The sequence below is a fragment of the Carassius auratus genome, chromosome 7 (genome assembly GCF_003368295.1).
Source record: "Carassius auratus strain Wakin chromosome 7, ASM336829v1, whole genome shotgun sequence".
Taxonomy (NCBI): domain Eukaryota; kingdom Metazoa; phylum Chordata; class Actinopteri; order Cypriniformes; family Cyprinidae; genus Carassius; species Carassius auratus.
Genome location: NC_039249.1, coordinates 9,849,930 through 9,865,531, shown reverse-complemented (window position 1 = coordinate 9,865,531; position 15,602 = coordinate 9,849,930). Strand labels below are relative to the sequence as shown.

At 39.3% G+C, this 15,602-nt stretch overlaps 2 protein-coding genes across 11 annotated transcripts in view; one reads left to right on the top strand and one right to left on the bottom strand.

Moving 5' to 3' along the window:
- The window catches only part of mark2b (MAP/microtubule affinity-regulating kinase 2b), a 44,137-nt gene extending 41,590 nt beyond the window's left edge, over positions 1–2,547 (top strand). For all 8 annotated transcript variants that reach the window (XM_026267144.1, XM_026267151.1, XM_026267149.1 and 5 more), the window contains one exon: positions 230–2,547. In XM_026267144.1, the coding sequence (XP_026122929.1) occupies positions 230–665 (436 nt within the window). In that variant the 3' untranslated portion in view covers positions 666–2,547. The remainder of the gene's footprint in view (positions 1–229) is intronic.
- A 1,566-nt stretch (positions 2,548–4,113) lies between these two features.
- On the bottom strand, positions 4,114–13,897 carry rcor2 (REST corepressor 2). Of its 3 annotated transcripts, none has more exons than XM_026267162.1 (13): positions 13,783–13,897; positions 10,281–10,403; positions 9,936–9,995; positions 9,558–9,638; positions 8,857–8,909; positions 8,603–8,764; positions 8,151–8,275; positions 8,004–8,070; positions 7,471–7,710; positions 6,933–7,010; positions 6,570–6,627; positions 5,616–5,833; positions 4,114–5,459 (listed from the first exon to the last, which is right to left on the bottom strand). In XM_026267162.1, exons 2-13 carry the CDS (start codon positions 10,399–10,401, stop codon positions 5,094–5,096), a joined length of 1,629 nt encoding a protein of 542 aa, XP_026122947.1. In that variant the 5' UTR covers positions 10,402–10,403; positions 13,783–13,897; the 3' UTR covers positions 4,114–5,093. The 3 variants fall into 3 exon arrangements, with proteins under 3 accessions (XP_026122947.1, XP_026122948.1, XP_026122946.1); XM_026267163.1 differs by lacking the exon at positions 13,783–13,897 and adding an exon at positions 12,446–12,796 and having other exon boundaries at positions 9,936–9,992; XM_026267161.1 differs by lacking the exon at positions 13,783–13,897 and adding an exon at positions 12,446–12,795.
- Positions 13,898–15,602: the final 1,705 nt, after the last annotated feature.

Here is a 15,602-nt window from a genome sequence, read left to right as displayed (position 1 = left end):
CTCTCCAACCATGTCCACTGCCTCATCCTTTCTCTCTCTTTCTTCAACACCCTCAATTTCCCTCAACCCTCTTTTTTTGTCTCTCAATGATTTCTCACTTTTCTCCCACGCACCTTCCCACATCCTCTTTGTTCTCTCGTTCCTTCCTTTCTGTCCTCGTTCACCCCCTACCGACATTCTCTCAACCTCCCCCACCTCCATCCTTTTCTCTCCATCCCTGTCTCTACAGATCTATGCTCAGCAGCGCAGAGAAGTCGGAGAAGACCAGCGTAGGGCCGGAAGACGAAAACAAAGATTCCTCCTCGCCCCCTGAGGACGGGACTCTTCCAGGCGCTCCCTTGTCCTCAGTTAAAGAACAGGTGAAGCCTCGCTCACTCCGCTTCACCTGGAGCATGAAGACCACGTCTTCCATGGAGCCCAGCGAGATGATGAAGGAGATCCGGAAAGTGCTTGACGCCAACAGCTGCGAGTATGAGCTGCGCGAGCACTACATGCTGCTGTGCATGGCTGGTAACCCCGCCAGCGACGACTTCGTCCAATGGGAGATGGAGGTGTGCAAGCTGCCCCGCCTCTCGCTTAACGGCGTGCGCTTCAAGAGGATATCCGGGACGTCTATTGCCTTCAAAAACATCGCCTCCAAAATCGCCAACGAGCTGAAACTGTGAGAGGAGAAAGAGATGAGAAAAGTGAAAAAGTAGCAAATTAGAGTCTCTGAACAGGGATGAGTGAGGATCGTATTGCTCAAACACAACCTGCTGGTATAGCTAGGTACAGAGAGAGATATAAGATCAGATTCATACAAACGGGGAAAAAAAAGTAGCACACTGGCCCTTCATTCCTGCTCATTGAGGAGTTTTGGAAGAGTAATCTCACCAGGTTCTTGGTTCATAGTCCTGAACATGTTCAATTCAGAAAGACGACAAATGAATTTTGAACTCATTTCGTTCTCTTTGTACACTCGCACACAAACGCACCTATTGCCTATTGAAATGGATAGAGCTTAACACGCCAAACTTGTAAGAGAGGTGGCCCTAAAGTATTCACAGGGTGGAGGTGGGCACTTTAGGACAGAAGTTTGTGCCCCCTTAAGAGACACACACTCAAACACACACACACTCTCTCTCTCTCTGTTTATTTCTTCTATTGACAGGGTTAGGCCTCACCATTGTTCAGAAAGGGCCAGAACTTGATCAATACTGAGAGGACTGTAAATTCTGGTAAAGGTGATTTTAATTATTAATCGGCTGGGTTTAGATTTGCTGCACTGGAATGGGTGAATTTCTGTTGCCTTTTTATTTTCTTATAGAAATTAAATGTTTCACTGTTGTATTTACCAATTATTATGTTTTAATATTATTCCTAGGAAAAACAAATTCTTTTTTTTTTTCTTTTGTGGTCTCGTGTTATTGATCGTGCTATGCCTTTGTATAAAGAATGTCTGAAAAAGCACCATATCACTCCCACTGAACCTTTCACACTCTCGCCCCGCTTCGTCGCAAAGGATTATGGGGCAGCAAATACTCTCTTCACACTTAAAACAACACAAAAAGTCACTGGAAAAGGACTCGATCTTTGCAACTAATCATTCCCATGCCATTTTCGTGACTAAGGAACTGATGTCGAGCTCTTCTTCTCTGCATCCAACACCTTTCACGGTTCAAGCCAAAAACTTTCCACCTCGGTTTCGTCTGAGGGTTGCTTTTTGGCGTTATGCATTTGGTGGTACACTCCGTATGAAAATGTGTTGTGATTGAATGTGTATGTGTGTGTGTGAGAGATGGAGTGTCATATCTGAATAACCAAAAGGCTTGCTTAGTTTCCTATTTAATGCAGAGACTATTAATACATAGCCTTGAGACAACAAGTACCTGCCATAAAGAGTCAAATATTGGCGTTCTGTTAATTTCAATATTTTGTTGGCATTATCATTTTCACTATTGAAATCAGTTCGGATGTCATTCTCACACAAGCAGATCAGTAATTCGAGCAGATGGGAACCAACCTGCAGATGTGTCTGCATCAAAGAGAGAGCAAAGAGGTACACTGACTACAGGCTAGAGTTTCCATCCATTTCTGCTGAGCTGTACATGCTTGCATGCATCCTCTAGTTGACATCGGGTGCACGGTCACCTCTGTTGTTGTGTAAAGAGGAAGAGCGTTGGGATCAGATCTCCTTAAAAAGTCTGTCACCAGTTTGGGGGACAGCTGTGCACATGTGTGTTTTATATCTTCATAGAAAATAATGATTATCTTTTTTTTTTTTTTTTCATGTACTTTGCTGTTCTCACAAATGATCATTTGTTCAAGGTGCTGGGGATCCAATTATATTAAGTATTGTTTATTTTTTCTTCAGGGTTGATTATTTTTATTCACACAAGTTTTCCGTTGCTGTAATTTTATCATTTGTGTCAGACTCTTTGCTGGTGGGTGAGGGGCATTCGCATAGAAATACACCAAATGTTTTTGTTTTTTCTTTTTGTGCAAATATGATTATGATCAATGATAGTAATAAAACAATTAAATTCAAGCTGACTGTATTAAAACTGATGCAGTATGTTCTGACATTTAATATACCTATTTGTGGCATTTCTGAAGATATGTTTGATTACTAATCTAAGCTCTTGATATACTTGTTTGTAATTGACATATAGTAACAATTGTGTTCAAGATGAATTTGAGTTAATTTGTATGTTGTCCTAAACAAGATTCCCATGTACAATGAACCTAACCTAAATTGTAAAAGCAGCTATATATTTAAATTTAGAATGAACCATTTATACTGTATGAGGAACATATTAAGGTTGACTATTATGAAGAAAGCTATGTATATTTAAAAAAAGGGTTTTATATAGGTGCAGTACTAAAATCTTAAGAAATGTAAATATTATCTAGAAATGATCTAGAGATTATATTTTATTTACTTAACCCTTACTTTTGTGGCATTTGACCCACATTTAAACCGCTTTAAACTGCATGAAGTGTTTGCGCATTGTTGAAGTGTGTCATGTTCCATATTTGGGTCATGAATGTGAAGATGTGTTTAGGAAAAGCTGTACAAATTTTGTCTACCATGGTATTAGGGGTCAGCGGAACACCCCATCGGTTTCCATGTAATTTGCCAAAAATTAACAGTCAGTAAAAACAAAAAAAAACTTGCATATTGTAAAATGACCAAGTGATTAATTTTGACCCCTAACAAAAACGGAGGACCTATTGTATTAACACGGCGGGAGGGTAATATTTACGAATACAAACTTGTTTTTGAGTGCATGTGTTTGGAATTGACAACCTCAAGTTTAAGTCTCAAACTTTCCCCTTAAACATCATTAACTAGTGGATCAACGAAGTGACGACAGAGCCATTTTTTGGGGTTCTCAAGCTTGTCGTGAGTATCATAACCACAGTGACAATTATATAAAAATATAAATATTTAATATGGCGACATTTATTACTTTGGAAAGTTACATCCTAGGTGACACGCGAGTCCATTCGAGGAGGGTGTTTATGTCCCTTAAATCTGGATTAACCATCAGCGAGCCTGAAAGAGCCTGAAAGTTTGAGTTGCCTAAAACCACAAAAATACGGATGAACACGGTGACTGCAGCTGAAAACCTGACAGACATCTCGTATCTTAAAGTCTGTAAGTTACTAAAATTAACCCTGACCCTCTCAACAAACACAAAACAAAGTGGTTCACTCGCGCTGAATGACGTCCAATACGGGTCCGTTCACACAAATGTAAACCGAAAGTACGGCTGGGATTCTTGAAAACAAAGCTTATATAGGCCTAGATATATCTCCTCTATATATTATGAACTATATACAGTAATAGTAACTTTCACTTGCATTGATTTGGCAAGATGTTCTTTTAGTTTTCATCTTTCATGGACAGCTTTCTCTTTTCGTGTAAATTAGTTTAAATTGTTTATCTATTCTAATAGATTATCTATATCTAATAATTGATGATCATCCTCAGAGTACCAACAAAGCCCGAGTGCATTGCTTTGGTTTTGAAACTTGAGTTCATACAGCTACCATCATGGTTAGGGTATATTGCCTACTGGTAAAGTCTAACGTCTTGCATATTAAAATACCTGCAGAATAACAACAAAATCATTTGGTCATTTTCACTTTATTTTGAAAAAAAAAAAAAATCTAAAACAAAAATAGTCACAAGCAAATCCAGTTCACATGTAAACAGTTCTCACATACATACAACATTTTGGAAGAAACGATAACTCTTGCACGAGCTTCCTCGGGAATCATCTTTAGTGTTTTGATGCCTCTGTGTCTGTGCCTTTAAGAGCGAGATGAAATCAGTGTATTCCAGAGTTGCAACAAAAAAATCAAGTATTTTGCATCACTTAGTGCTTAGTCAATATTAACTAGTACTACTTAACTTCACTACCTAACAATATCTTAAAGACCTAATTATACAAACAACAAAACCGCTTCACCTAGTATGACTATCAGCATGGCTCTTCAATGGGAGAGTGAGTAGTATCCTGACACCAGGTGCACTTCAGAACACTCACTAGTGCCTGTAGTCATGCACACTTAGATGATATGCAGCTGTTGCCAAAGCAATGGTGGAAGGAACTCACATGAGTCTGTTTCGTGGCAGTTTTTAATTCCAGTGTATAAGGTTTTTACCCCACAATTTTGGTTAAACTTCCAACTTCCGCTCAGCATTTATTGCAGAAGGTGATTCACAGATAGCTGTAGTTACAGTGGAAGCTGTTGTGCTTGAGACTGTTCACGAGGTAAAGCTGTAGAACCTGAGGACAGATGGGTTTGTGGGGCAGCAGGGTTTGGTTTTTTGGCAAGACTGTGGTTTATATTATGGAGGGTTCTCCTTGGTCCTGTAGTGGAGAAGCGGATCACACTGTATAGTTTTATCCTTCCTGACTTGCTAAATGTGTGTTTTGGTGCATGTCCAGCTTTGCTTCCAGTTCACCTCGGTTTTTTTTTCTCCTATGTTTGAGAGGCATTACTACACATTGCCCTTTTACAGCAATTTAAAAACAAATTCTCTGTTAAATGACTATTTGGGTGTCTTAAACCGTTATTAAAGGGCAAATACTACATGGCGATCAGTGTGACTGGGGGGATTCCACCTTCAGCCCCACTAGTGAGGGTGGCAGCTGTCCCGCAGAGGAGGAACTTAGAGGGTTCCTCAGTGCCCCCTGGTGGAGCGAGGATGCCACTGCGGGTCTTATGAGCGGAGGGGGGGGGGGAGGGTGATTGTGGGGCGTCCGGTTTTGTAGAGGTCGTGTCTGAAGCGGGGGAGGCTGCCGCAGCAGGCTAGGGGGTGCTGAGGGGGGTGCAGGGCGCAGTAAGGGTGGAGGCTGAGTGAGGGGTGGGGAGGACTGGGCAGAGTTGGGGTTCCCAGCCACACTAACATCAGAAGAGGGCAGTGGACTGTCAGAAAGAGGTGGAGAGACGCCATCCATCTGCACCTGTAACAACAAAGAAAGATGGAAAAGAGAAAATGAATTCCTCGGTTGTTGTTAACTGTTCTTTATCTCTAAGATGAATAAGCCCTGCCTGCTGGAACATGTCCTATTCAAAAGCCTTGACAAATTCAAATAGTCTTTTTCCTCATTCTCTCTCACCTCATCATCTTCCGCTCCTGACGACCCGTTCAGCTCCATGTTCACGGCCCTCCCGCTGCCCCCTTGCACCACTTCCTGTTCTGCCTGCCATTCACGTAGCACCTCCTCAAGATTGAAGCGTCTTCGATAGCTGACGAAGAATGAGCTGATCTGCGCCACTGTCTTGTTGCCAATCACGTCCGCTATGGCGGCAAAGTCTTTACCGTATCGCCTGATGGCTGGAGAGAATGTGGATGAAAAAAAATGATAAAACTTCTCAGCAATGCTTAAAATTAAACAAAAATAATCAAGCAGAATAATACTTTTATTACTTCAGTATGTAGTATATTGCTTTGCAACAAGGTACGTGATAGGAATTCCTTTTGTGTTGCTCTGAATACACATGCATTATGACTTTTGGTCAAATCAGCATGAACCGGAAAATGTGCAAAGATAAATAACTGATAATAAATACTGTAATAAGAATTCTACATTTTGATTTCATGCTCAATTGAATCACTGCAAGGTTAGAACAATTTCCCACTGTCATAAAAAATTGCATACTGGTGACTAGGTACTCACTAATTTAGCTTGAAACCATATTTTTAGGACAGATATTAGTGGTACCATACATTTTATGTTAACTCATTGGTTAGTTGAATAGTTTAGAGTATCCTCTATTTTATATCAATTTGATGTAAAGAAGTGATCTTTTTGGGTTCTTTAGTTTTGCGAAGGTCCTCTCTGATCTCAAACATGGCATTACAGAAGCATTGTTTTTTTTTCTTTATATACAAGCCTTAACCAGGGATGTATGATGTTACAGCGCTGCTTGATAACCAATGAATAGCTGCTGAAGTTCTATGCTATTTTGTCTAAACTGAAAACACTCACAATTAAAACCATAAGTGTTAAATGCTACATGACATGTATATTCAGGGATCATAGGAACTGAGAGACAATAATCCAGCTCACCTTGAACAGTCAGGAGATGCTCCTCCGTTGTCCAGCGAGAGTTGATTTTTTGGGTGGGCTGATGGAAATGCAGCACAGGGAGTAGAATGATCATGTAGGAGAACATTGGCATTTTGCCCAGAATCTATTTACAGGTTTGGCAAACTCTTAGAGAGAAAAAATGTGTACTTTAAAAATATTATGTAATTAGTTCTTATCAGTATCTCAGAAACTAAGCCTGTACATTCAAACTGTCAAAATACATTAAATGGATTTCATAATGTCTTTCTTTTTTAACTTCTACATGTATGCCAGTTTTTTAATGGAGTGTAAATGATAAATGTTTGTAGTTTGTATATCAGAGCAATGCAGGTAGAAACATACCTCTGATGGTCTTAAGCCTTCAATTCCATCACCCAAGTTGTGCTTGAGCACACTATTGGTTTGCTTGATGCTTTGGACCTAAAAGCAAAACAGAGAGGCAAAAATGTTTCTAAGTGCTGATTGTTGTGTAGTTATATTTCCAATGAAGAGTTTGGGTTCGGTCTCTCTTTTTTTACATGAATACTGGGAAATGTTAATACCATTTCAATTTAAACTGAACTATTATTTTCATATGCTCTAAAATTTATTTCTGTAATCTCAAAGCTTTTAGTGTCACATGATAAAATCACTTTAATATGCTGATTTGGTGCTCAAGAAATATTTACCTATTTTTATATTTATATTTTTTAATCAATAGGGTTATTTTTAAATAAAAATTTCAATTTGATAAATCCTTTCTGAATAAAAACAACAAAAAACTGATCCCAAACTTTTGAACACTTGCTCGATCGAACTCCTCGATCGTATATTCACTTGCAAGTTTCTCAGATTTACAAACACTACCAAAAGCATTGTGATTTGATGCCTGGCACTTTACCTGTCTCTTCAGGGACACTAACTGTGTGTCCAGCTGTCTGAGATTAACAGCTCCTGAATCAGTGGACGCTGAGAGCCCAACAATGTCCTCCTGCTCCAGATGCATGCCTTTAGGAGGCCTGCGGCGAGCGCGAAGCGGGTGGTGACGGTACTGCGCACCCTGGTTCTCTTTCCGAGTCAGCCCAGGCTTGCTTGAACCTTTATCACTTCCTCCTCCATTTCCAGAGCTCTGCTTTGACGTCTGAAAAGCAGCAAAAATGCAGTGTAAACGCAGTCATGTAAATGCAGTCTATTTTTTAAAATTAAGATTTTAGTTTAAAATTCATGTAAATGTTTAAAGTAAATCGGGTGTTTGTGTGTCTTTTTTGCCTTCATTAGTCCCTAACTGCTGATGTTTTTCATATTCCATTTGGTCTCTAAATTAATATGGAGTTAAAAGCTGTATGTAATATAACTACGACCAAAGAATAAAAGAATAATACTGTATTGAATAGTTTAATATGGAGTTCAGTTTATGTTACACCATAGGCTCACCTCTTTCCTGGCATTGATCTCAAAGTCACTGTCACTGCCTGGATCTCCTTCCTCAATCTCATCGTGACTGGCAGAAACAAAAATACACACTTTGTAATGATTCATTGTCTTTTCTGTCTATCTTTCTCTCTTTTGCTCTCCTTTTACCTCTCATCCTTTTCTCTCTTGCTAAGGAGCCTGCGTGCCTGACGGTCCATGACGCTGGTCCGGGTTCTGGTTTTCTTCCAAGAGTAGTAGTATTTCACCAGGCTTGAGATCAGCTTGTCTGGAAGCTGAGAAATAAAAATAACAGATGGTTATGACTAAGCATGTACAGTGAAAAAGAACAAGATGTCCCGAATCAAATTTGTGACTTTGAGCATTTGAACTTCTTTGTACAAAATCTCAGCTTCCATGAAAGCACATGATGCTTTGAAACATTTTTAAATTATTTCCATGTTAGAAATGGATGACAACCAGTTCATAGTGCTGACACACTGTGACTCTCTACATATATGTGTGATTCTACACTGGATTCTATACTTCTGGAGTTGCAGGCAGATGTGAGAGCACCAGATGACTCTTATATAACCCATCTTGCCTCCATCCCACCCGCTCACCATCTGTTGGATGCGATGGAAGCTCTTGCCATGAAAGCTGAAAGCCTGTTCAAACAGAACTTTGTCTTCCACTGTCCACTCATCAGGAAAGGGAGTGAAGTTAGCCAGGTCAGCCAGTGACTTCTCCACGTCATGCTTGTGCCACAGAAGCATGCCAAGAGCCTGTTGACAGAAGACAGGAGGACTCCATCAGTGATCTATGCCTCTATCTAGAGGATTTACCCATCATGCCTCCTATTTAAGCGAAATGGTACCTGTTCCATGTTGTATCCGTGCTTCTCTTTGGCCATCAGAATATATTCATCCACTAAGAGTGAGAGAATGGAAAACACAGTTTCTTTAGCAGATATGGTCACAGTGTACAATGTATATGGGTATTACTCAACTACCTCACAACAAAATCCACAACCATGATTATATAACATTATAATATGTTACAGAAATGTAAATACATTTAAATAAAAGCTGTAAATCAATTCAAAATAATGATATAGTGGTTTTCGATTTGATTCAAATGTGATTTTTTTTATTTTATTTCAAAAAGAATCAATCAGATTTGAATTAACCATTTTAAAAAGAATCAAATTCAGATTAACCATTTAAAAAATAGAAACTACTTTAGACTTGAAGTGTAAACTACATTACCAGAGATTATACAGTAACTTTAAACAAATTAACAATCTCAAAAATTTACTTTCAGTTTCACACACATATATTTATATATTTTAGCATCTAGAAAACAGGTGAAAGTATCTAAAATAGATGTGAGAAAAATAATCAAATCACAATTATATATGACTGTGTGAGTAGCTGAGTACAGCCCTACATTATACTGGTTTCCCTTTAAAAATTAAGACTAGTTTCGTTTCTTTTTCTAAAGCACTCCTCGTCAATAGCCTGAGTGAGACTCTCAGCAGTTTTTAGTAATTTCTATGTGTGAATAATTGTTCCTTACACATGGCATCAGACACTTGGCTGTTTGGTGACCAGACCAGCATGCTCCTCTGGTCACTGTCACTGTAGCGAGATGCACAGTCTGTCAACACAAAGAAGAAACATGTCTGACACACAACACAACACAACAGCCTCTCTCAAATACCTCCTCTCCAACCTTGCTTTTTTACTTCTCTATGCCTCTCTGTTTTTGTCTATACGTCTGTATACTCCAAGACTATAGCTGTGTTCTCTCCAACTCCCCATAAACTTGAGTGCACACAGAAACACCTACACACAGCCCTTTATCTTATCATGCTCATGCAGACTGTGAAAACTGCATGGATTTCAGAGATATATGTTCATCTCTTCTGGGATTAACTCCCTTCTCCCTCTTTACCTGGTTTGAACTCTGGGATCTGTGCCTGGTAGTCCCCACCAACGCGGATCATACTGTCTGCTTTAAAAGAGCAAGAGGGAAAAGGACAGTCAAAGAGGGGAAAAACACAGGCAGGCAGAGTTAGAAACTGGCAGTGCATCCTCACAGAGGGCAGAGGAAGAGTGGGTGGAGGGAGGGAGAGGAGGAAAAGACAACAGGAATGCTTGACAGAATACACAGACAGACACTGATATACTGATATTTTACACTTAAATTAATCAATTAAGATTGATACTTTTCTACCATGTAAGTGAATGAAGGTGCAGATGGTGGTTTGGAGTTTGTGTGTGAATGTGTCAGACGTACCATGTGTGTGTTCCTCATCACTGCTCTCTTCCTCAGAGTGCTGGCTGTTCCCATTCGTGACTGTTTTGGCCCTGCTTCGGGACAGCACACCAGACCCTGATCGCTCCATCACTGATGGCATGGCTGGAGGGGAGAGAGAGAGTGTTCAAGGGGATCAGCACTGGCCTTTGTTTTCAGCATCTTAAAGAGACAGTTCACCCCCAAATGGAAACTGTCATCATTTCCTCACCCTCGTGTCATTCTAAATCTGTTTCTGTTTCTCTGTTTCTCAACACATATTTTGAAAACTGTTTTTGCCCATACAATGAAAGTCAGTGGAGCCCAACATAAACAGTCTGAGTAACTCATTTTATAAACCCAACGGAGACATTTTTTTCAAAATACATTCTGATGTGCTCCTTAGAAAAAAGGTTTAGCAAGTTTGGAATGACATGACATTTCTGATGCAAATTAATTCCCACTGACCCATCATAATATATGTATACACAAACAGATTTTTGAATGGTTCTACAAATAGTTGCCTCAAGTATTTTTTTTTAAATTTGCAGTGTAGTGACAAATCTTATCTTTGCATTTTGAATCTTTACCAACTTCCTCAAGTAACATTATTTTAGCGGTCATATAATATAGCCCACACACCTTTTCTCTCTCTGAACAGATGCAATATGGTGATAAAATTAACCTCAAATTAATACTACAAATTGCGACCCTGGACCACAAAACCAGTCATAAGGGCCTTTTTTTTTTTCTTTTTTTTTTTATGTATGGTTTGTTAGGATAGGTCTATATTTGGCAGAGATACAAAGTTTTGAAAATCTGGAATCTAAGGGTGCAAAAAAATACAAATCAAAATATTGAGAAAATCACCATTAAAGTTGTCCAAATGAAGTTCTTAGCAATGCATATTACTAATCAAAAATTCAGTTTTTATATATTTATGGTAGGAAATGTAAAAAAATATATTAATGGAACATGATCTTTACTTAATATCCTAATGATTTTTGGCATAAAAGAAAAATCAATAATTTTGATCCATAGAATGTATTTTGGCTATTGCTACAAAGTAAACCCAAGCTACTTATGACTGGTTTTGTGGTCCAGGGTCACAATTAATTAAAACATTTGTGTACGAAAACGAAGTTTGAAGAGAGAGTGAAAGATGTGATGTTTAAATCCACTCGGCTGTGTTTTGACGGCAAGTGGAGGAGTTCACCGATGTATCGAACCACAAAGCGCGGGATATACACATTAGTGTTACGTTTCTAAATCCATTAACGGATTTAGATAACTTTCGTTTGTTTCAACGTCAGTAACTGAGACTTTCATTCGCCGGACAAGCAGTCTTTGTTTGGCGAAGATGAACGATGCCGGGAGTGAACAGTAGAGCTGACTTCCATCACTTCACAAACATGTAACGTACAAGCAGCTCCAGAACAACAGATAACGTTACCATCCTTCACAAAACCAAACAATGACCAAAGCCTTTCAATCTTAAGCGAGTGCCATTGTGATAGCCAATCACCAAACTGTACCTCTCGCTGTTTTCATTAATAATAACTCAAAAGTGCTGCCTGAATTTTGATTTTGAATATACTAAACAACTAACGTTACACAAACATCAAACTAAAATGTTTCTAATCTAGACGGACACAAAAGATACACTGGCGAGATAAAATACTAGCATAATCGAATACAAAATTAATCCCGCCTAAACGATTATCTTTATAACTCGTCGTCAAAAATTCAAATAAGATATTTGCTCTTTACACGCAAAACAAAAAGTCGTTATGTGTCATAAAACGAAGCGTTGAATAGGGCACGTGACGTCACGAGCAGTGTCTCTACTGATTGAAGTTCCCGTCGGGCTCAGTGTGAATTAAACGTGCGCTTCAGATGCGTCCAAAACACTCAATATGAGGCACTGAACGGCCCTTCGCTTAACAGAGTGGCCAATCAACTCTTAATAGTGTTTCAGCGGAAAACGGTTATCGATTGCCCCCTTAAACTCCGAGAGGTCGCATCACTCCGACCACCATCCAATCATCCGTCCCTTGTTCATTTAAACATTTCTGTGAGTAAACGTGCACGGATCTCGCTCGGGCAATAATAATCCAACATTCAAACTTAAAAAGTAGAAAAACAGAAAAAAGCATCTTTCCCCTCACCTCACTTTCCGCACAGTCGCTCACTCAAGTCTGAGTCCTTTTGTGTAGAGCCACGCTTATGTCCCTATTCCAGTTGTTAGCGGAACATTTGCCTTTAAACGTTAGTTCCCAATCCGAATAGCAGTTCACTTACGTTACCTGGCTTGCTTGCTTTATCTCCTATTCAAACTTATAAAGCGACAAAAAGTGTTAAAAAAAAACATCGGCACTACGAACGTTTGTTAATATACAACTACGTTAAAGCTTCTGTGGATATTCGCACGTTTCTCATTCTCTCCAGTTCATCGCATCGGCCGCATAGGGATCCTACCGTGTGTATGTGCCGGGGAGACCTCACGACTCCTCAGAACCGAGAAAACCTTCCGCGCTATTCGCCTCTCCCCAACTAACTTCCATGTCAATTACATAGTCCCTTTAACCGGCGTCAAATTCATAACCAGTGATTCTGACAATGTAAAGGCTAGTTTCGTGCCAGTGTAACTCTCGCATTCCATATATGCGCATTATTAAAAACAAAAACGTTAAATGAAACCCTGTCGTCATAAAACCGTTATTCAGCCGTTAAATGCGGCTACATTTATATGTAAACATATTTAGAGCATCTCATACAGTTATCTTCATGAAACCAACTTAAAAGCGACCCATTACGTTGTGCTTTACCTGCGGTGCTCCCACATTAAATCACACGGAACTACTTCCTACTGTGTGTGCGGAGGGATTCGTCAGCTGTGCAATGCAGTGCTCAGGCTGCCCAGACCCTTCACTAATGTATGCATGAGAGAGAGGAAAAAAGACTAGAACTTGCTTATTTGGCATAATTTTGAGAATTTAATGATGGATATCGTGAATTAGGCTTCAGCTAATAGTTCTTTTACCATATTCAGTTGATAAAATGTAATTGAGTCTTACAGAAATCAATACATTCACACTGTGTTAAGCCATGGTTTCTGGTCTACATTAGTTAAACATAACCTAGAGGTATTAGAGGTGAGAATAAACTTGATATCTAGACACAATGCTAATACTGACATAGAAGGATTAAAGCCTGGATTCAGACTGGTCTCCAACACCCCCTCCTGACACCTTCAACCAGCAGGCCCAAATGATGGACAGGTCCTTCCTTGGATGCCTGTATAACACTGATATTCTTTCTCTGTGGTCCTTGCATGCAAAAACAGAGACAGGCATACCAGCACTTGTGGCACAAGACCCCTCCCAGCCATCCCCTCTATGTCTATGTGTTTCTCTCTCCATCCATCTCCTCCCTCCCCTCCTTCGTGCCATCTTGCCAGTAACATTACTGTACAAAAGAACCATCTCCATTTTCTCTACCTCACCTTAGTTGTCCCTGTATGATGGTCTCTCCTTACTTGATGCTCTCTCTTTCTCTCCTCTTCCTCTCTGTTAGTCTTCCTCCATCCTCATCACCTCTGAGTTCCTCTTTCCTCCCCTCCCCCTCTCTCTATTCCTCCACTTCTCCCCTCTCCCCCCCACGCATGCACACCAAGCAGAGAAAGAGGTTTTCTTTTCTTTTTTTCAGAAGTAACAATCTCTGCGTGCAACCACAGGCCTAAAGGTGTAGCTGGAGTCTGTCCCTATTTTATTTAGCAATAACATGGATTGCACAACCCTTTGTTGTCGTGCTAGATTTGCATGGGCTTTTAGGCCTGGTTTTGTATATGTATATAAACCCTGTAACAACAGTTACAATCACTCCATCATAACTGACTAGTTATCGATCATGCATCAAGATTCAGTGTGAGTTGTGGCGCAGAGGAAAGGGAGATTTTAACAGCTCTGAACTCTCTGACCCCCTCCCTTGTTTCCCCTCCTGAAAATGCCATCTCTCCCCGTCGCGAGACAGATTACCAGAAAACAAAAGGTTCGGGGCGGGGCTTCGTGACGGGCCATCTGCGAGAGAGGCGTGGCCCGGGAATATACAGCAGCGCTCGTTGAATTCAACACATGGACAGACCCTTTAAGTTATGGCTGTGCCTTCCTTATCATGGTCAGAAGCAGTGGGTGTTAAACGAGGGATTCTGGCAAAAAGCGTCCTAGATGTGAGCTTCAGACTAATCTACGTGTTGTAGTTAAGTACCATTGGCGTTTAGAAGCGCACTCGATGCATTTCAAACCACGCGATCATCATACACGGTGGTGCTGACACACAGTAGCAGTTCCTACCTACACAGAAGCAAAGTTTCTGTCCTGTCAACTAGTGCAACCTCGTGGACAAAAGAGGTGCTGCAGGGCCATTCTAGGCCTCTGATTTTTCATTCCCTCAAACATTTTTTTTAAAGTGGTCATTCACTCCAACAGAAATCTCCATTAAAATGAATTTAAATAATATTGCATTAATAAAATATGTACATACAAATATGATACAAAGCGTTTTGTCGTTTCAATTGTGCACATAATTTAGAATTTAAGAGTTTGTATGCAAAAACAGATAACTCCGTTTTGATTTATTCTCATAAATTATCATGTTACTATTGTGTTAGCTTTATTTTTTAGATATTACAATTTAATCAAAACAACCCAATTGCAGTTTGATTATTATATGGATAAAAAAAAGATTTTTCAGCATGATTTTTGAAATTTATTTAAAACTGAGTTATCTGTTTTTGAAAAATGAACTCTTCAATTGTAGTTATTAATATGAGCATCTGTTTGCATTCATATTTCAATATTCTATTTGTTCTTTTTGATTCCATTTGTTACAATTAAGAAAAAAAGTATGCATAATTATAGGCTGCAAAACAGCTCTAACAAGCATTTCTATTTTTTCTACGTTTGTCAGTCAGTTCAAATTATAAATTATAAAAAAAGCATATATATAAAAATTATACATGGAATGTATTCAGTAGCTACTATTCAGCTCAGGACAGTGAAATATAAAATAATTAAAATAAAACTTTTTAATATAATATGTATGCACAGTATTAAACTTAAAATTACATTTTTTTTATTACAGTGTATTTTAATAAAGTAATTGAACAGTATCCTCTATCTTCCCATTTTTGAAATGGTGTTACAAATTCAGTTTGCAAAAGGAAACCAGAACTTTTAAGAAAACTGCCTTTAGTATCAATTGCTCGTCATTTACGTAAATATATATTTATGGCTCTAGGTCACAAAATACCCTCAACGCGAGGAA

Bases quoted from the DNA above. Each gene is read 5' to 3' on its own strand.
- rcor2 (XM_026267162.1), bottom strand. From the start codon at position 10,401: ATGCCATCAGTGATGGAGCGATCAGGGTCTGGTGTGCTGTCCCGAAGC. The intron at 8,910-9,557 runs GTAAGGAACAAT...TCTCACTCTTAG, and splicing joins CCAAGTGTCTGATGCCATGT to TGGATGAATATATTCTGATG. The intron at 8,071-8,150 runs GTAAAAGGAGAG...TGTTTCTGCCAG, and splicing joins AAGAGAGAAAAGGATGAGAG to TCACGATGAGATTGAGGAAG.